The following is a 26,563-nucleotide window of genomic DNA, read 5'->3' as shown; positions in this document are numbered from 1 at the left end:
ATACACACTGTATACACCACCACCCTCACCACACACTGTATATACTATATACACACTGTATACACCACCACCCTCACCACACACTGTATATACTATATACACACTGCATACACCACCACCCTCACCACACACTGTATATACTATATACACACTGTGTACACCACCACCCTCACCACACACTGTATATACTATATACACACTGTATACACCACCACCCTCACCACACACTGTATATACTATATACACACTGTATACACCACCACCCTCATCACACACTGTATATACTATATACACACTGTATACACCACCGCCCTCACCACACACTGTATATACTATATACACACTGTATACACCACCACCCTCATCACACACTGTATATACTATATACACCACTACCCTCATCACACACTGTATATACTATATACACACTGTGTACACCACCACCCTCACCACACACTGTATATACTATATACACACTGAATACACCACCGCCCTCATCACACACTGTATATACTATATACACACTGTATACAACACCACCCTCACCACACACTGTATATACTATATACACACTGTATACACCACCACCCTCACCCCACACTGTATATACTATATACACACTGTATACACCACCACCCTCATCACACAATGTATATACTATATACACACTGTATACACCACCACCCTCATCACACACTGTATATACTATATACACACTGTATACACCACCGCCCTCATCACACACTGTGTATACTATATACACACTGTATACACCACCACCCTCATCACACACGGTATATACTATATACACACTGTACACACCACCGCCCTCATCACACACTTTATATACTATATACACACACTGTATACACCACCACCCTCATCACACACTGTATATACTATATACACACTGTATACACCACCATACTCATCACACACTGTATATACTATATACACACTGTATACACCACCACCCTCATCACACACTTTATATACTATATACACACTGTATACACCACCACCCTCACCCCACACTGTATATACTATATACACACTGTATACACCACCACCCTCATCACACACTGTATATACTATATACACACTGTATACACCACCGCCCTCATCACACACTGTGTATACTATATACACACTGTATACACCACCATCCTCATCACACACTGTATATACTATATACACACTGTATACACCACCACCCTCATCACACACTGTATATACTATATACACACTGTATACACCACCGCCCTCATCACACACTGTGTATACTATATACACACTGTATACACCACCACCCTCATCACACACAGTATATACTATATACACACTGTAGACACCACCGCCCTCATCACACACTGTGTATACTATATACACACTGTATACACCACCACCCTCATCACACATAGTATATACTATATACACACTGTATACACCACCACCCTCATCACACACTGTATATACTATATACACACCGTATACACCACCACCCTCATCACACACTGTATATACTATATACACACTGTATACACCACCACCCTCATCACACACTGTATATACTATATACACACTGTATACACCACCACCCTCATCACACACTGTATATACTATATACACACTGTATACACTATATACACACTGTATACACCACCGCCCTCAACACACACTGTATATACTATATACACACTGTAAACACCACCACCCTCATCACACACAGTATATACTATATACACACTGTACACACCACCGCCCTCATCACACACTGTATATACTATATACACACTGTAAACACCACCGCCCTCACCACACACAGTATATACTATATACACACTGTATACACCACCACCCTCACCACACACTGTATATACTATATACACACTGTATACACCACCACCCTCACCACACACTGTATATACTATATACACACTGTATACACCACCACCCTCATCACACACTGTATATACTATATACACAATGTGTACACCACCACCCTCATCACACACTGTATATAGTATATACACACGGTATACACCACCACCCTCACCACACACTGTATATACTATATACACACTGTATACACCACCACCCTCATCACACACTGTATATACTATATACAAACTGTACACACCACCGCCCTCATCACACACTGCATATACTATATACACACGGTATACACCACCACCCTCACCACACACTGTATATACTATATGCACCACCACCCTCATCACACACTGTATATACACACTGTATACACTATATACACACTGTATACACCACCGCCCTCATCACACACTGTATATACTATATACACACTGCATACACCACCACCCTCATCACACACAGTATATACTATATACACACTGTACACACCACCGCCCTCATCACACACTGTATATACTATATACACACACTGTATACACCACCACCCTCATCACACACTGTATATACTATATACACACTGTATAAACCACCACCCTCATCACACACTGTATATACTATATACACACTGTATACACCACCACCCTCATCACACACTGTATATACTATATACACACTGTATACACTATATACACACTGTATACACCACCACCCTCATCACACACAGTATATACTATATACACACTGTACACACCACCACCCTCATCACACACAGTATATACTATATACACACAGTATACACCACCACCCTCACCACACACTGTATATACTATATACACACTGTATACACTATATACACACTGTAAACACCACCACCCTCATCACACACAGTATATACTATATACACACTGTACACACCACCACCCTCATCACACACAGTATATACTATATACACACAGTATACACCACCACCCTCATCACACACTGTATATACTATATACACACTGTATACACTATATACACACTGTAAACACCACCACCCTCATCACACACAGTATATACTATATACACACTGTACACACCACCACCCTCATCACACACAGTATATACTATATACACACAGTATACACCACCACCCTCACCACACACTGTATATACTATATACACACTGTATACACCACCACCCTCACCTCACACACTGTATATACTATATACACACTGTATACACCACCGCCCTCACCACACACTGTATATACTATATACACACTGTAAACACCACCACCCTCGTCACACACAGTATATACTATATACACACTGTATACACTATATACACACTGTATACACCACCGCCCTCATCACACACTGTATATACTATATACACACTGTAAACACCACCACCCTCATCACACACAGTATATACTATATACACACTGTACACACCACCACCCTCATCACACACAGTATATACTATATACACACAGTATACACCACTACCCTCACCACACACTGTATATACTATATACACACTGTATACACCACCGCCCTCATCACACACTGTATATACTATATACACACTGTATACACCACCGCCCTCATCACACACTGTATATACTATATACACACTGTAAACACCACCACCCTCGTCACACACAGTATATACTATATACACACTGTATACACCACCACCCTCATCACACACAGTATATACTATATACACACTGTATACACCACCGCCCTCATCACACACTGTATATACTATATACACACTGTAAACACCACCACCCTCATCACACACAGTATATACTATATACACACTGTACACACCACCACCCTCATCACACACAGTATATACTATATACACACTGTATACACCACCGCCCTCATCACACACTGTATATACTATATACACACACTGTAAACACCACCACCCTCATCACACACTGTATATACTATATACACACTGTATACACCACCACCCTCATCACACACTGTATATACTATATACACACTGTATACACCACCACCCTCACCACACACTGTATATACTATATACACACTGTATACACCACCACCCTCATCACACACTGTATATACTATATACACACTCTATACACCACCACCCTCATCACACACTGTATATACTATATACACACTGTATACACCACCGCCCTCATCACACACTGTATATACTATATACACACGGTATACACCACCACCCTCACCACACACTGTATATACTATATACACCACCACCCTCATCACACACTGTATATACTATATACACACTGTACACACCACCGCCCTCATCACACACTGTATATACTATATACACACGGTATACACCACCACCCTCACCACACACTGTATATACTATATACACCACCACCCTCATCACACACTGTATATACTAAATACACACTGTATACTCCACCACCCTCATCACACTGTATATACTATATACACACTGTATACACCACCACCCTCATCACACTGTATATACTATATACACACTGTATACACCACCACCCTCATCACACACTGTATATACTATATACACACTGTATACACCACCGCCGTCATCACACACTGTATATACTATATACACACTATATACACCACCGCCCTCATCACACACTGTATATACTATATACACACCGTATACACCACCACCCTCACCACACACTGTATATACTATATACACACCGTATACACCACCACCCTCACCACACACTGTATATACTATATACACACCGTATACACCACCACCCTCACCACACACTGTATATACTATATAAACACCGTATACACCACCACCCTCACCACACACCGTATACACCACCACCCTCATCACACACTGTATATACTATATACACACCGTATACACCACCACCCTCACCACACACTGTATTTACTATATACACACCGTATACACCACGACCCTCACCACACACTGTATATACTATATACACACCGTATACACCACCACCCTCACCACACACTGTATATACTATATAAACACCGTATACACCACCACCCTCACCACACACTGTATATACTATATACACACACCGTATACACCACAACCCTCACCACACACTGTATATACTATATACACACCGTATACACCACCACCCTCACCACACACTGTATATACTATAAACACACTGTATACACCACCACCCTCACCACACACTGTATATACTATATACACACTGTATACACCACCACCCTCACCACACACTGTATATACTATATACACACCGTAAACACCACCACCCTCATCACACACTGTATATACTATATACACACCGTATACACCACCACCCTCACCACACACTGTATATACTATATACACACACCGTATACACCACAACCCTCACCACACACTGTATATACTATATACACACCGTATACACCACCACCCTCACCACACACTGTATATACTATAAACACACTGTATACACCACCACCCTCACCACACACTGTATATACTATATACACACTGTATACACCACCACCCTCACCACACACTGTATATACTATATACACACCGTAAACACCACCACCCTCATCACACACTGTATATACTATATACACACCGTATACACCACCACCCTCATCACACACTGTATATACTATATACACACAGTATACACCACCACCCTCATCACACACTGTATATACTATATACACACCGTATACACCACCACCCTCACCACACACTGTATATACTATAAACACACTGTATACACCACCACCCTCACCACACACTGTATATACTATATACACACTGTATACACCACCACCCTCATCACACACTGTACATACTATATACACACTGTATACACCACCGTCCTCATCACACACTGTATATACTATATACACACTGTATACACCACCAACCTAACCACACACTGCATATACTATATACACACTGTATACACCACCACCCTCACCACACACTGTATATACTATATACACACTGTATACACCACCACCCTCATCACACACTGTATATACTATATACACACTGTATACACCACCGCCCTCATCACACACTGTACATACTATATACACACTGTATACACCACCACCCTCATCACACACTGTATATACCACCACCCTCATCACACACTGTACATACTATATACACACTGTATACACCACCAACCTAACCACACACTGCATATACTATATACACACTGTATACACCACCACCCTCATCACACACTGTATATACTATAAACACACTGTATACACCACCACCCTCATCACACACTGTATATACTATATACACACTGTATACACCACCGCCCTCATCACACACTGTACATACTATATACACACTGTATACACCACCACCCTCACGACACACTGTATATACTATATACACACCGTATACACCACCACCCTCACCACACACTGTATATACTATATACACACCGTATACACCACCACCCTCACCACACACTGTATATACTATATAAACACCGTATACACCACAACCCTCACCACACACTGTATATACTATATACACACACCGTATACACCACCACCCTCATCACACACTGTATATACTATATACACACCGTATACACCACCACCCTCACCACACACTGTATTTACTATATACACACCGTATACACCACGACCCTCACCACACACTGTATATACTATATACACACCGTATACACCACCACCCTCACCACACACTGTATATACTATATAAACACCGTATACACCACCACCCTCACCACACACTGTATATACTATATACACACACCGTATACACCACCACCCTCACCACACACTGTATATACTATATACACACCGTATACACCACCATCCTCACCACACACTGTATATACTATAAACACACTGTATACACCACCACCCTCACCACACACTGTATATACTATATACACACCGTATACACCACCACCCTCACCACACACTGTATATACTATATACACACCGTATACACCACCACCCTCACCACACACTGTATATACTATATACACACCGTATACACCACCACCCTCATCACACACTGTATATACTATATACACACCGTATACACCACCACCCTCACCACACACTGTATATACTATAAACACACTGTATACACCACCACCCTCACCACACACTGTATATACTATATACACACTGTATACAGCACCACCCTCACCACACACTGTATATACTATAAACACACTGTATACACCACCACCCTCACCACACACTGTATATACTATATACACACTGTATACAGCACCACCCTCATCACACACTGTATATACTATATACACACTGTATACACCACCACCCTCATCACACACTGTACATACTATATACACACTGTATACACCACCGTCCTCATCACACACTGTATATACTATATACACACTGTATACACCACCAACCTAACCACACACTGCATATACTATATACACACTGTATACACCACCACCCTCATCACACACTGTATATACTATAAACACACTGTATACACCACCACCCTCACCACACACTGTATATACCACCACCCTCATCACACACTGTACATACTATATACACACTGTATACACCACCACCCTCACCACACACTGTATATACCACCACCCTCATCACACACTGTATATACTATATACACACTGTATACACCACCACCCTCATCACACACAGTACATACTATATACACACTGTATACACCACCACCCTCACCCCACACTGTATATACTATATACACACTGTATACACCACCGCCCTCACCACACACAGTATATACTATATACACACTGTATACACCACCGCCCTCATCACACACTGTATATACTATATACACACTGTATACACCACCACCCTCATCACACACTGTATATACTATATACACACTGTATACACCACCACCCTCATCACACACTGTATATACTATATACACACTGTATACACCACCACCCTCACCACACACAGTACATACTATATACACACTGTATACACCACCGCCCTCATCACAAACAGTACATACTATATACACACTGTATACACCACCGCCTTCATCACACACTGTATATACTATATACACACTGTATACACCACCACCCTCAACACACACAATATATACTATATACACCCTGTATACACCACCACCCTCACCACACACTGTATATACTATATACACCACCCTCACCACACACTGTATATACTATATACACACTGTATACACCACCGCCCTCATCACACACTGTATATACTATATACACACTGTATACACAACCATTCTCACCACACACAGTATATACTATATACACACTGTATACACCACCGCCCTCATCACACACAGTATATACTATATACACACTGTATACACCACCGCCCTCATCACACACAGTATATACTATATACACACTGTATACACCACCGCCCTCATCACACACATTATATACTATATACACACTTTATACACCACCGCCCTCATCACACACTGTATATACTATATACACACTGTATACACCACCGCCGTCATCACACACTGTATATACTATATACACACTATATACACCACCGCCCTCATCACACACTATATATACTATATACACACTGTACACACCACCGCCCTCATCACACACTGTATATACTATATACACACTGTATACACCACCGCCCTCATCACACACTGTATATACTATATACACACCGTATACACCACCACCCTCATCACACACTGTATATACTATATACACACCGTATGCACCACCACCCTCACCACACACTGTATATACTATATACACACTGTATACACCACCGCCCTCATCACACACTGTATATACTATATACACACTGTATACACCACCACCCTCACCACACACTGTATATACTATATACACACTGTATACACCACCACCCTCACCACACACTGTATATACTATATACACATCGTATACACCACCACCCTCACCACACACTGTATATACTATATAAACACCGTATACACCACCACCCTCACCACACACTGTATATACTATATACACACACCGTATACACCACCACCCTCATCACACACTGTATATACTATATACACACCGTATACACCACCACCCTCACCACACACTGTATTTACTATATACACACCGTATACACCACGACCCTCACCACACACTGTATATACTATATACACACCGTATACACCACCACCCTCACCACACACTGTATATACTATATAAACACCGTATACACCACCACCCTCACCACACACTGTATATACTATATACACACACCGTATACACCACCACCCTCACCACACACTGTATATACTATATACACACCGTATACACCACCACCCTCACCACACACTGTATATACTATAAACACACTGTATACACCACCACCCTCACCACACACTGTATATACTATATACACACCGTATACACCACCACCCTCACCACACACTGTATATACTATATACACACCGTATACACCACCACCCTCACCACACACTGTATATACTATATACACACCGTATACACCACCACCCTCATCACACACTGTATATACTATATACACACCGTATACACCACCACCCTCATCACACACTGTATATACTATATACACACAGTATACACCACCACCCTCATCACACACTGTATATACTATATACACACCGTATACACCACCACCCTCACCACACACTGTATATACTATAAACACACTGTATACACCACCACCCTCACCACACACTGTATATACTATATACACACTGTATACACCACCACCCTCAACACACACTGTACATACTATATACACACTGTATACACCACCGCCGTCATCACACACTGTATATACTATATACACACTGTATACACCACCAACCTAACCACACACTGCATATACTATATACACACTGTATACACCACCACCCTCATCACACACTGTACATACTATATACACACTGTATACACCACCGTCCTCATCACACACTGTATATACTATATACACACTGTATACACCACCAACCTAACCACACACTGCATATACTATATACACACTGTATACACCACCACCCTCACCACACACTGTATATACCACCACCCTCATCACACACTGTATATACTATATACACACTGTATACACCACCACCCTCATCACACACAGTACATACTATATACACACTGTATACACCACCACCCTCACCCCACACTGTATATACTATATACACACTGTATACACCACCGCCCTCACCACACACAGTATATACTATATACACACTGTATACACCACCGCCCTCATCACACACTGTATATACTATATACACACTGTATACACCACCACCCTCATCACACACTGTATATACAATATACACACTGTATACACCACCACCCTCATCACACACTGTATATACTATATAAACACCGTATACACCACCACCCTCACCACACACTGTATATACTATATACACACACCGTATACACCACCACCCTCACCACACACTGTATATACTATATACACACCGTATACACCACCATCCTCACCACACACTGTATATACTATAAACACACTGTATACACCACCACCCTCACCACACACTGTATATACTATATACACACCGTATACACCACCACCCTCACCACACACTGTATATACTATATACACACCGTATACACCACCACCCTCACCACACACTGTATATACTATATACACACCGTATACACCACCACACTCATCACACACTGTATATACTATATACACACCGTATACACCACCACCCTCACCACACACTGTATATACTATAAACACACTGTATACACCACCACCCTCACCACACACTGTATATACTATATACACACTGTATACAGCACCACCCTCACCACACACTGTATATACTATAAACACACTGTATACACCACCACCCTCACCACACACTGTATATACTATATACACACTGTATACAGCACCACCCTCATCACACACTGTATATATTATATACACACTGTATACACCACCACCCTCATCACACACTGTATATACTATATACACACTGTATACACCACCACCCTCATCACACACTGTACATACTATATACACACTGTATACACCACCGTCCTCATCACACACTGTATATACTATATACACACTGTATACACCACCAACCTAACCACACACTGCATATACTATATACACACTGTATACACCACCACCCTCATCACACACTGTATATATTATAAACACACTGTATACACCACCGCCCTCATCACACACTGTACATACTATATACACACTGTATACACTACCACCCTCACCACACACTGTATATACCACCACCCTCATCACACACTGTATATACTATATACACACTGTATACACCACCACCCTCATCACACACAGTACATACTATATACACACTGTATACACCACCACCCTCACCCCACACTGTATATACTATATACACACTGTATACACCACCGCCCTCACCACACACAGTATATACTATATACACACTGTATACACCACCGCCCTCATCACACACTGTATATACTATATACACACTGTATACACCACCACCCTCATCACACACTGTATATACTATATACACACTGTATACACCACCACCCTCATCACACACTGTATATACTATATACACACTGTATACACCACCACCCTCACCACACACAGTACATACTATATACACACTGTATACACCACCGCCCTCATCACACACAGTACATACTATATACACACTGTATACACCACCGCCCTCATCACACACTGTATATACTATATACACACTGTATACACCACCACCCTCAACACACACAATATATACTATATACACCCTGTATACACCACCACCCTCACCACACACTGTATATACTATATACACCACCCTCACCACACACTGTATATACTATATACACACTGTATACACCACCGCCCTCATCACACACTGTATATACTATATACACACTGTATACACAACCATTCTCACCACACACAGTATATACTATATACACACTGTATACACCACCGCCCTCATCACACACAGTATATACTATATACACACTGTATACACCACCGCCCTCATCACACACAGTATATACTATATACACACTGTATACACCACCGCCCTCATCACACACATTATATACTATATACACACTTTATACACCACCGCCCTCATCACACACTGTATATACTATATACACACTGTATACACCACCGCCGTCATCACACACTGTATATACTATATACACACTATATACACCACCGCCCTCATCACACACTATATATACTATATACACACTGTACACACCACCGCCCTCATCACACACTGTATATACTATATACACACTGTATACACCACCGCCCTCATCACACACTGTATATACTATATACACACTGTATACACCACCACCCTCATCACACTGTATATACTATATACACACTGTATACACCACCACCCTCACCACACACTGTATATACTATATACACACCGTATACACCACCACCCTCATCACACACTGTATATACTATATACACACCGTATGCACCACCACCCTCACCACACACTGTATATACTATATACACACCGTATACACCACCACCCTCACCACACACTGTATATACTATATACACATCGTATACACCACCACCCTCACCACACACTGTATATACTATATAAACACCGTATACACCACCACCCTCACCACACACTGTATATACTATATACACACACCGTATACACCACCACCCTCATCACACACTGTATATACTATATACACACCGTATACACCACCACCCTCACCACACACTGTATTTACTATATACACACCGTATACACCACGACCCTCACCACACACTGTATATACTATATACACACCGTATACACCACCACCCTCACCACACACTGTATATACTATATAAACACCGTATACACCACCACCCTCACCACACACTGTATATACTATATACACACACCGTATACACCACCACCCTCACCACACACTGTATATACTATATACACACCGTATACACCACCACCCTCACCACACACTGTATATACTATAAACACACTGTATACACCACCACCCTCACCACACACTGTATATACTATATACACACCGTATACACCACCACCCTCACCACACACTGTATATACTATATACACACCGTATACACCACCACCCTCACCACACACTGTATATACTATATACACACCGTATACACCACCACCCTCATCACACACTGTATATACTATATACACACCGTATACACCACCACCCTCATCACACACTGTATATACTATATACACACAGTATACACCACCACCCTCATCACACACTGTATATACTATATACACACCGTATACACCACCACCCTCACCACACACTGTATATACTATAAACACACTGTATACACCACCACCCTCACCACACACTGTATATACTATATACACACTGTATACACCACCACCCTCATCACACACTGTACATACTATATACACACTGTATACACCACCGCCGTCATCACACACTGTATATACTATATACACACTGTATACACCACCAACCTAACCACACACTGCATATACTATATACACACTGTATACACCACCACCCTCATCACACACTGTACATACTATATACACACTGTATACACCACCGTCCTCATCACACACTGTATATACTATATACACACTGTATACACCACCAACCTAACCACACACTGCATATACTATATACACACTGTATACACCACCACCCTCACCACACACTGTATATACCACCACCCTCATCACACACTGTATATACTATATACACACTGTATACACCACCACCCTCATCACACACAGTACATACTATATACACACTGTATACACCACCACCCTCACCCCACACTGTATATACTATATACACACTGTATACACCACCGCCCTCACCACACACAGTATATACTATATACACACTGTATACACCACCGCCCTCATCACACACTGTATATACTATATACACACTGTATACACCACCACCCTCATCACACACTGTATATACTATATACACACTGTATACACCACCACCCTCATCACACACTGTATATACTATATACACACTGTATACACCACCACCCTCACCACACACAGTACATACTATATACACACTGTATACACCACCACCCTCACCACACACTGTATATACTATATACACACTGTATACACCACCGCCCTCATCACACACTGTATATACTATATACACACTGTATACACCACCACCGTCAACACACACAATATATACTATATACACCCTGTATACACCACCACCCTCACCACACACTGTATATACTATATACACCACCCTCACCACACACTGTATATACTATATACACACTGTATACACCACCGCCCTCATCACACACTGTATATACTATATACACACTGTATACACAACCATTCTCACCACACACAGTATATACTATATACACACTGTATACACCACCGCCCTCATCACACACAGTAAATACTATATACACACTGTATACACCACCGCCCTCATCACACACAGTATATACTATATACACACTGTATACACCACCGCCCTCATCACACACAGTATATACTATATACACACTGTATACACCACCGCCCTCATCACACACAGTATATACTATATATACACTGTATACACCACCGCCCTCATCACACACATTATATACTATATACACACTTTATACACCACCGCCCTCATCACACACTGTATATACTATATACACACTGTATACACCACCGCCCTCACCACACACCGTATATACTATATACACACTGTATACACCACCCTCACCACACACTGTATATACTGTATACACACTGTATACACCACCACCCTCATCACACACTGTATATACTGTATACACACTGTATACACCACCACCCTCATTACACACTGTATATACTATATACACACTGTATACACCACCACCCTCATCACACACTGTATATACTATATACACACTGTATACACCACCACCCTCACCACACACAGTACATACTATATACACACTGTATACACCACCGCCCTCATCACACACTGTATATACTATATACACACTGTATACACCTCCACCCTCACCACACACTGTATATACTATATACACACTGTATACACCACCACCCTCATCACACACTGCATATACTATATACACACAGTATACACCACCACCCTCATCACACACTGTATATACTATATACACACTGTATACAGCACCACCCTCATCACACACTGTATATACTATATACACACTGTATACAGCACCACCCTCATCACACACTGTATATACTATATACACACTGTATACACGACCACCCTCACCACACACTGTATATACTATATACACACTGTATACAGCACCACCCTCATCACACACTGTATATACTATATACACACTGTATACAGCACCACCCTCATCACACACTGTATATACTATATACACACTGTATACAGCACCACCCTCATGACACACTGTATATACTATATACACACTGTATACACCACCACCCTCATCACACACAGTACATACTATATACACACTGTATACACCACCACCCTCACCCCACACTGTATATACTATATACACACTGTATACACCACCGCCCTCACCACACACAGTATATACTATATACACACTGTATATACTATAAACACACTGTATACACCACCACCCTCACCACACACAGTACATACTATATACACACTGTATACACCACCAACCTCACCGCACACTGTATATACTATATACACACTGTATACACCACCGCCCTCATCACACACTGTATATACTATATACACACTGTATACACCACCACCCTCACCACACACAGTACATACTATATACACACTGTATACACCACCACCCTCATCACACACTGTATATACTATATACACACTGTATACAGCACCGCCCTCACCTCACACAGTATATACTATATACACACTGTATACACCACCACCCTCACCACACACTGTATATACTATATACACACTGTATACACCACCACCCTCACCACACACTGTATATACTATATACACACTGTACACACCACCGCCCTCATCACACACTGTATATACTATATACACACTGTATACACCACCGCCCTCATCACACACTGTATATACTATATACACACTGTACACACCACCACCCTCACCACACACTGTATACACCACCACCCTCATCACACACTGTATATACTATATACACACCGTATACACCACCACCCTCATCACACACTGTATATACTATATACACACTGTATACACCACCACCCTCATCACACACTGTATATACTATATACACACTGTATACACCACCGCCCTCATCACACACTGTATATACTATATACACACTGTATACACCACCACCCTCATCACACACTGTATATACTATATACACACTGTACACACCACCACCCTCACCACACACTGTATATACTATATACACACTGTATACACCACCACCCTCATAACACACTGTATATACTATATACACACTGTACACACCACCGCCCTCATCACACACTGTATATACTATATACACACGGTATACACCACCACCCTCACCACACACTGTATATACTATATACACCACCACCCTCATCACACACTGTATATACTATATACACACTGTATACACCACCACCCTCATCACACACTGTATATACTATATACACACTGTATACACCACCACCCTCATCACACACTGTATATACTATATACACACTGTATACACCACCGCCCTCATCACACACAGTATATACTATATACACACTGTATACACCACCACCCTCATAACACACTGTATATACTATATACACACTGTACACACCACCGCCCTCATCACACACTGTATATACTATATACACACGGTATACACCACCACCCTCACCACACACTGTATATACTATATACACCACCACCCTCATCACACACTGTATATACTATATACACACTGTATACACACCACCACCCTCATCACACACTGTATATACTATATACACACTGTATACACCACCACCCTCATCACACACTGTATATACTATATACACACTGTATACACCACCACCCTCACCACACACTGTATATACTATATACACCACCGCCCTCATCACACACTGTATATACTATATACACACTGCATACACCACCACCCTCATCACACACAGTATATACTATATACACACTGTACACACCACCGCCCTCATCACACACTGTATATACTATATACACACGGTATACACCACCACCCTCACCACACACTGTATATACTATATACACCACCACCCTCATCACACACTGTATATACTATATACACACTGTATACACCACCACCCTCATCACACACTGTATATACTATATACACACTGTACACACCACCGCCCTCATCACACACTGTATATACTATATACACACACTGTATACACCACCACCCTCACCACACACTGTATATACTATATACACACTGTATACACCACCACCCTCATCACACACTGTATATACTATATACACACTGTATACACCACCACCCTCATCACACACTGTATATACCACCACCCTCATCACACACTGTATATACTATATACACACTGTATACACTATATACACACTGTATACACCACCGCCCTCATCACACACTGTATATACTATATACACACTGTAAACACCACCACCCTCATCACACACTGTATATACTATATACACACTGTATACACCACCGCCCTCATCACACACTGTATATACTATATACACACTGTACACACCACCACCCTCATCACACACTGTATATACTATATACACACACTGTAAACACCACCACCCTCATCACACACTGTATATACTATATACACACTGTATACACCACCACCCTCATCACACACAGTATATACTATATACACACTGTATACACCACCACCCTCACCACACACTGTATATACTATATACACCATCACCCTCATCACACACTGTATATACTATATACACACTGTATACAGCACCACCCTCATCACACTGTATATACTATATACACACTGTATACACCACCACCCTCATCACACTGTATATACTATATACACACAGTATACACCACCACCCTCATCACACACCGTATATACTATATACACACTGTATACACCACCGCCGTCATCACACACTGTATATACTATATACACACTGTATACAGCACCACCCTCATCACACTGTATATACTATATACACACTGTATACACCACCACCCTCATCACACTGTATATACTATATGCACACAGTATACACCACCACCCTCATCACACACCGTATATACTATATACACACTGTATACACCACCGCCCTCATCACACACTGTATATACTATATACACACTGTACACACCACCGCCCTCATCACACACTGTATATATTATATACACACTGTATACACCACCGTCATCACACACTGTATATACTATATACACACTGTACACACCACCACCCTCATCACACACTGTATATACTATATACACACTGTACACACCACCACCCTCATCACACACTGTATATACTATATACACACTGTATACACCACCACCCTCATCACACACTGTATATACTATATACACACTGTATACACCACCCTCATCACACACTGTATATATTATATACACACTGTATACACCACCACCCTCACCACACACTGCATATACTATATACACACTGTATACACCACCCTCATCACACACTGTATATACTATATACACACTGTATACACCACCACCCTCATCACACACTGTATATACTATATACACACTGTATACACCACCACCCTCATCACACATCGTATATACTATATATACACTGTATACACCACCGCCCTCACCACACACTGTATATACTATATACACACTGTATACACCACCGCCCTCATCACACACTGCTTATACTATATACACACTGTATACACCACCACCCTCACCACACACTGTATATACTATATACACACTGTATACACCACCGCCCTCACCACACACTGTATATACTATATACACACTGTATACACCACCACCCTCATCACACACTGCATATACTATATACACACTGTATACACCACCACCCTCACCACACACTGTATATACTATATACACACTGTATACACCACCACCCTCACCACACACTGTATATACTATATACACACTGTATACACCACCGCCCTCTCTGCTGTCACCATGGGGTGAATACAATGACGTTACTCACTCTGATTTTTGGCACCACCCTCCTGAGCGTTTCGGAAGGATTCTGCCGGATCAGCACGGGCAGGTTGGCCACAACACTCGTTCCTTGGATATCTTGGCCGGAGCTGAAAGAAACAATCAAAGAGAAAATAAATCTTCATCTTCAGCAACAGAATAATAATAATAATAATAATAACAATAAAACTTATAGCCTTCTGCTGAGATTACAGAGTGGAGCAACCACAATGTGCTGGATATTATACCGCACACCCGCGGCACATTACACCGCACCCTGCACCCTACATTACACTGCACACCTGCCGCATACTGCAACCCACATTGCTCCGCACACCAGCCGCACTATAAACCACACATTACACTGCCCGCCGCATATTACACCGGCCGCACATTGCGCCCCATGCTTGCGGCACAGATCCCTTCTCCTGTAAGGATTTCTTTACTATCAGGACTTTTTCTATTTAATCTTGTACCTTTATTAACTGCTAAATATTAAGCCCTTCGACATTTGGCTTTAAAACTGAAACCACATTAGTTTGTTACCGGCGGGTGTCAGGCGGCAGGGGACGTCAGGCGGCAGGGGACGTCAGGCGGCAGGGGACGTCAGGCGGCAGGGGACGTCAGGCGGCAGGGGACTTCAGGCGGCAGAGGACGTCAGGAGGCAGAGGACGTCAGGCGGCAGGGGACGTCAGGCGGCAGGGGACGTCAGGCGGCAGAGGACGTCAGGCGGCAGGGGACGTCAGGCGGCAGGGGACGTCAGGCGGCAGAGGACGTCAGGCGGCAGAGGACGTCAGGCGGCAGGGGACGTCAGGCGGCAGGGGACGTCAGGCGGCAGGGGACGTCAGGCGGCAGGGGACGTCAGGCGGCAGGGGACGTCAGGCGGCAGGGGATGTCAGGCTGTGAGGCAGCAGGGTGGTTAGGTGGCGGGTTTGTCAGGTGGCGGGGCTGCCAGGAGGCTGGGTTGTCAGACTGTGGGACTGACAGGCGGCGTGGTGGTCAGGCGGCGGGGCTGCCAGAAGGGTGGGTTGTCAGGCTGTGGGGTTGACAGGTGGCAGGGTTGCCAGTCTGCGCCCCGACTCCCCTCCACACGTGGCATAGCTGCCTACAGGCGCACATTTTTGGAAACTTCCCTGTCCAATCTGAGGAGATAACATATAAAAAAAGAGGCGGGGCTTATGTGACCCCTCCCAAAAGTGGGCGTTTCCAGGAAGGTATTGGTTGGCTCTAGGAAAGGGACTTAAATGGATTTTCTACTTTTAGAAAAGTGGTATCTAAATGATCAGATGCTTGTAAAAAAAAAAAAAACATGACTATAACTGGCCCTCCCCAGCACTGGCTCCTCGATACTGCTCCCGTCACTGAGCTCAGCTCCTCTGCCAATATAGAAGGCATGAACTGCCGAGCTCAGCGATTGGCTGCAGCGGTGATATGTGTTATAGTAATGAGTTCACTGCTGCACCAAAAACAAAGCGACAAGAGCAGGGCGAGGAACCAGCACTGGACTGGGGCAGGGTGAGCAGTACATAGATTTGTTTTTTAACTAGTATCTGATTATTTTGGGACCATTTTACTAAGAATATAAAGATAAGGGGCAGCGAACATGACAAAAGGATCTGTGGCAGCCGCGAGGAAGGGGGAGACGGCACAAATGTTAAACTTTTCGCTTTTTGTTGTTGTAGTTTTCCTTAAAGGGATTGTCCCATACACAACATTTACCACCTATCCACAGAAGGATAAATGTGTGATAGCTGGAGGTCCTGCTCCTAAGACCTCGACTGATTCCGAGACCGGCAGTGAGCATGTGCGACCACCTCGCCTATAGCGGATGGAATTGGGGTCGCACGCGCTCAGTACGGCTCCAGCCACACAGGGTCAGACCTCCAGCTCCTTTAAGGATACACAGGAACTAATGCTGGATCTGCCCAGGAGGGAAGATGAGAGACATTCACCAGGCGGTGGCTAAGCCGTACCGGTGACTGTCTGGGATCATGACGGCCTCGGTCATGAAGGAAAGAAAGCAGAATGTGGTCCCACGCGGCGGCGGCGCACGGCAAGCCGGTGAATCACAGGAAGGGGGGCACAGATTTCCATGGTAAACCGTGAGATGACAGAAGAAAGCTTCATTAACCCATCGTTCCCCGGTGAGTGGTCAAGTAGGGGGTCAATAGATTTTTCATTCTCTACTTGAACAGCTATTGAAGCGCTTTCTGTATACTGACCCCCCATCAACCAAAGCCTAATCCCCCTTTGTAATGGATGACCCCATTAGCGGCTGCTGATGACGATGCTGCAGGATACTCAGGCTGATAATTAGCTGAATGTCTCTAGAAGAGAGAGGTTTGTACAAGGGCTGGTGTAATCCCGCAGGGCTGATCAGGAGGGTCCGTGCGGAAACCGTCACAGCGTGCGTTGTTCTCTTCTGCCCATGGGGTGATACTCGCCCCTTCATGTCTGTGGGTGCAGACCAACTGTAACTTTAAGCCTAGACTACACCAGGCCACGACCCACAGCGCCCCTGCATCACTCAGACTAAAGAGCCGATCACTGAAAGTCATGTATCAGGACCAGGACAAAGACCACCAAAGACGACGTCACCCCATTCAGGGGATAACTGCAGTGCGAGGAAAGCAAGAAAACATAAGATCATCCCAAGCATGGTCCTCAAGAGCAACTGTGACATCACTGGGGGCTCCGGTCCGGGGGCTGCCGTGACATCACTGGGGAGCCGGTCCGGGGGCTGCCGTGACATCACTGGGGGCTCCGGTCCGGGAGCTGCCGTGACATCACTGGGGGCTCCGGTCCGGGAGCTGCCGTGACATCACTGGGGGCTCCGGTCCGGGGGCTGCCGTGACATCACTGGGGGAGCCGGTCCGGGGGCTGCCGTGACATCACTGGGGGAGCCGGTCCGGAGGCTGCCGTGACATCACTGGGGGCTCCGGTCCGGGAGCTGCCGTGACATCACTGGGGGCTCCGGTCCGGGAGCTGCCGTGACATCACTGGGGGCTCCGGTCCGGGAGCTGCCGTGACATCACTGGGGGCTCCGGTCCGGGAGCTGCCGTGACATCACTGGGGGCTCCGGTCCGGGAGCTGCCGTGACATCACTGGGGGCTCCGGTCCGGGAGCTGCCGTGACATCACTGGGGGCTCCGGTCCGGGGGCTGCCGTGACATCACTGGGGGCTCCGGTCCGGGGGCTGCCGTGACATCACTGGGGTCTCCGGTCCGGGAGCTGCCGTGACATCACTGGGGTCTCCGGTCCGGGAGCTGCCGTGACATCACTGGGGTCTCCGGTCCGGGAGCTGCCGTGACATCACTGGGGTCTCCGGTCCGGGAGCTGCCGTGACATCACTGGGGTCTCCGGTCCGGGAGCTGCCGTGACATCACTGGGGTCTCCGGTCCGGGAGCTGCCGTGACATCACTGGGGTCTCCGGTCCGGGAGCTGCCGTGACATCACTGGGGGAGCTGGTCCGGGGGCTGCCGTGACATCACTGGGGGCTCCGGTCCGGGGGGCTGCCGTGACATCACTGGGGGAGCTGGTCCGGGGGCTGCCGTAACATCACTGGGGGAGCTGGTCCGGGAGCTGCCGTGACATCACTGGGGGCTCCAGTCCGGGAGCTGCCGTGACATCACTGGGGGCTCCAGTCCGGGAGCTGTCGTGACATCACTGGGGGCTCCAGTCCGGGAGCTGTCGTGACATCACTGGGGGCTCCGGTACGGGAGCTGTCGTGACATCACAAACTAGTTCCAGTTACACAGGCGAAGATCTAGTAAAACTAAATGGAAATATCTACAAACCAGTCCCTGGATACACTGGAGAGCGCTGGGAACGTCAGGATGATCTCCCTTCTTACAAAGGTCGGACAAATTCAGGAATCCACCTATAATCTATGTGTAATGTCTGACGGCAGGTGACGCATCACTAAGTGAGAATCAGATTCTGAAACTAGCAAAAAAAATACAACTTCTGACAGCAATCATGAGTGCACCACATCTCCCAGCATGTCCAACCCTGAACACCATCACACAGGTCATATATAGATACAATGTCTATAGTCCCAAACCAAAACGGACGTACTTACTCATCCTATAAAATGCACAGGACAGGTAATGTATATACAAAGTGACTGCACCAGCAGAATAGTGAGCGCAGCTCTGGAGTATAATACAGGATGTAACTCAGGATCAGTAATGTAATGTATGTACACAGTGACTGCACCAGCAGAATAGTGAGTGCAGCTCTGGAGTATAATACAGGAGGTAACTCAGGATCAGTAATGTAATGTATGTACACAGTGACTGCACCAACAGAATAGTGAGTGCAGCTCTGGAGTATAATACAGGATGTAACTCAGGATCAGTAATGTAATGTATGTACACAGTGACTGCACCAGCAGAATAGTGAGTGCAGCTCTGGAGTATAATACAGGATGTAACTCAGGATCAGTAATGAAATGTATGCACACAGTGACTGCACCAGCAGAATAGTGAGTGCAGCTCTGGAGTATAATACAGGATGTAACTCAGGATCAGTAATGTAATGTATGTACACAGTGACTGCACCAGCAGAATAGTGAGTGCAGCTCTGGAGTATAATACAGGATGTAACTCAGGATCAGTAATGTAATGTATGTACACAGTGACTGCACCAGCAGAATAGTGAGTGCAGCTCTGGAGTATAATAAAGGATGTAACTCAGGAGCAGTAATGTAATGTATGTACACAGTGACTGCACAAGCAGAATAGTGAGCGCAGCTCTGGAGTATAATACAGGATGTAACTCAGGATCAGTAATGTAATGTATGTACACAGTGACTGCACCAGCAGAATAGTGAGCGCAGCTCTGGAGTATAATACAGGATGTAACTCAGGGTCAGTAATGTAATGTATGTACACAGTGACTGCACAAGCAGAATAGTGAGCGCAGCTCTGGAGTATAATACAGGATGTAACTCAGGATCAGTAATGTAATGTATGTACACAGTGACTGCACCAGCAGAATAGTGAGCGCAGCTCTGGAGTATAATACAGGATGTAACTCAGGATCAGTAATGTAATGAATGTACACAGTGACTGCACCAGCAGAATAGTGAGTGCAGCTCTGGAGTATAATACAGGAGGTAACTCAGGATCAGTAATGTAATGTATATACACAGTGACTGCACCAGCAGAATAGTGAGTGCAGCTCTGGAGTATAATACAGGATGTAACTCAGGATAAGTAATGTAATGTATGTACACAGTGACTGCACCAGCAGAATAGTGAGTGCAGCTCTGGAGTATAATACAGGAGGTAACTCAGGATCAGTAATGTAATGTATGTGCACAGTGACTGCACCAGCAGAATAGTGAGTGCAGCTCTGGAGTATAATACAGGATGTAACTCAGGATCAGTAATGTAATGTATGTACACAGTGACTGCACCAGCAGAATAGTGAGTGCAGCTCTGGGGTATAATACAGGATGTAACTCAGGATCAGTAATGTAATGTATATACACAGTGACTGCACCAGCAGAATAGTGAGTGCAGCTCTGGAGTATAATACAGGAAGTAACTCAGGATCAGTAATGTAATGTATGTACACAGTGACTGCACCAGCAGAATAGTGAGTGCAGCTCTGGAGTATAATACAGGAGGTAACTCAGGATCAGTAATGTAATGTATGTGCACAGTGACTGCACCAGCAGAATAGTGAGTGCAGCTCTGGAGTATAATACAGGATGTAACTCAGGATCAGTAATGTAATGTATGTACACAGTGACTGCACCAGCAGAATAGTGAGTGCAGCTCTGGGGTATAATACAGGATGTAACTCAGGATCAGTAATGTAATGTATATACACAGTGACTGCACCAGCAGAATAGTGAGTGCAGCTCTGGAGTATAATACAGGATGTAACTCAGGATCAGTAATGTAATGTATGTACACAGTGACTGCACCAGCAGAATAGTGAGTGCAGCTCTGGAGTATAATAAAGGATGTAACTCAGGAGCAGTAATGTAATGTATGTACACAGTGACTGCACAAGCAGAATAGTGAGCGCAGCTCTGGAGTATAATACAGGATGTAACTCAGGATCAGTAATGTAATGTATGTACACAGTGACTGCACCAGCAGAATAGTGAGTGCAGCTCTGGAGTATAATACAGGATGTAACTCAGGGTCAGTAATGTAATGTATGTACACAGTGACTGCACAAGCAGAATAGTGAGCGCAGCTCTGGAGTATAATACAGGATGTAACTCAGGATCAGTAATGTAATGTATGTACACAGTGACTGCACCAGCAGAATAGTGAGCGCAGCTCTGGAGTATAATACAGGATGTAACTCAGGATCAGTAATGTAATGAATGTACACAGTGACTGCACCAGCAGAATAGTGAGTGCAGCTCTGGAGTATAATACAGGAGGTAACTCAGGATCAGTAATGTAATGTATATACACAGTGACTGCACCAGCAGAATAGTGAGTGCAGCTCTGGAGTATAATACAGGATGTAACTCAGGATAAGTAATGTAATGTATGTACACAGTGACTGCACCAGCAGAATAGTGAGTGCAGCTCTGGAGTATAATACAGGAGGTAACTCAGGATCAGTAATGTAATGTATGTGCACAGTGACTGCACCAGCAGAATAGTGAGTGCAGCTCTGGAGTATAAAACAGGATGTAACTCAGGATCAGTAATGTAATGTATGTACACAGTGACTGCACCAGCAGAATAGTGAGTGCAGCTCTGGGGTATAATACAGGATGTAACTCAGGATCAGTAATGTAATGTATATACACAGTGACTGCACCAGCAGAATAGTGAGTGCAGCTCTGGAGTATAATACAGGATGTAACTCAGGATCAGTAATGTAATGTATGTACACAGTGACTGCACCAGCAGAATAGTGAGTGCAGCTCTGGAGTATAATACAGGAGGTAACTCAGGATCAGTAATGTAATGTATGTGCACAGTGACTGCACCAGCAGAATAGTGAGTGCAGCTCTGGAGTATAATACAGGATGTAACTCAGGATCAGTAATGTAATGTATGTACACAGTGACTGCACCAGCAGAATAGTGAGTGCAGCTCTGGGGTATAATACAGGATGTAACTCAGGATCAGTAATGTAATGTATATACACAGTGACTGCACCAGCAGAATAGTGAGTGCAGCTCTGGAGTATAATACAGGATGTAACTCAGGGTCAGTAATGTAATGTATGTACACAGTGACTGCACAAGCAGAATAGTGAGCGCAGCTCTGCAGTATAATACAGGATGTAACTCAGGATCAGTAATGTAATGTATGTACACAGTGACTGCACCAGCAGAATAGTGAGCGCAGCTCTGGAGTATAATACAGGATGTAACTCAGGATCAGCAATGTAATGAATGTACACAGTGACTGCACCAGCAGAATAGTGAGTGG

The 26,563-nt window shown here is 43.9% G+C and overlaps 1 protein-coding gene across 1 annotated transcript in view; it reads right to left on the bottom strand.

Annotated features, from left to right (window-relative positions):
• PPP4R4 (protein phosphatase 4 regulatory subunit 4) overlaps positions 1–26,563 on the bottom strand; it is a 290,124-nt gene that overhangs the window by 152,167 nt on the left and 111,394 nt on the right. The window contains exon 3 of the mRNA XM_073638312.1: positions 19,154–19,256. Within this exon, the coding sequence (XP_073494413.1) occupies positions 19,154–19,256 (103 nt within the window). The remainder of the gene's footprint in view (positions 1–19,153; positions 19,257–26,563) is intronic.

The sequence above is a fragment of the Phyllobates terribilis genome, unplaced genomic scaffold, assembly GCF_046119375.1.
Source record: "Phyllobates terribilis strain yellow unplaced genomic scaffold, ASM4611937v1 Scaffold_7__3_contigs__length_470593459, whole genome shotgun sequence".
NCBI lineage: Eukaryota > Metazoa > Chordata > Amphibia > Anura > Dendrobatidae > Phyllobates > Phyllobates terribilis.
This window is presented reverse-complemented; position numbering and strand designations above follow the sequence as displayed.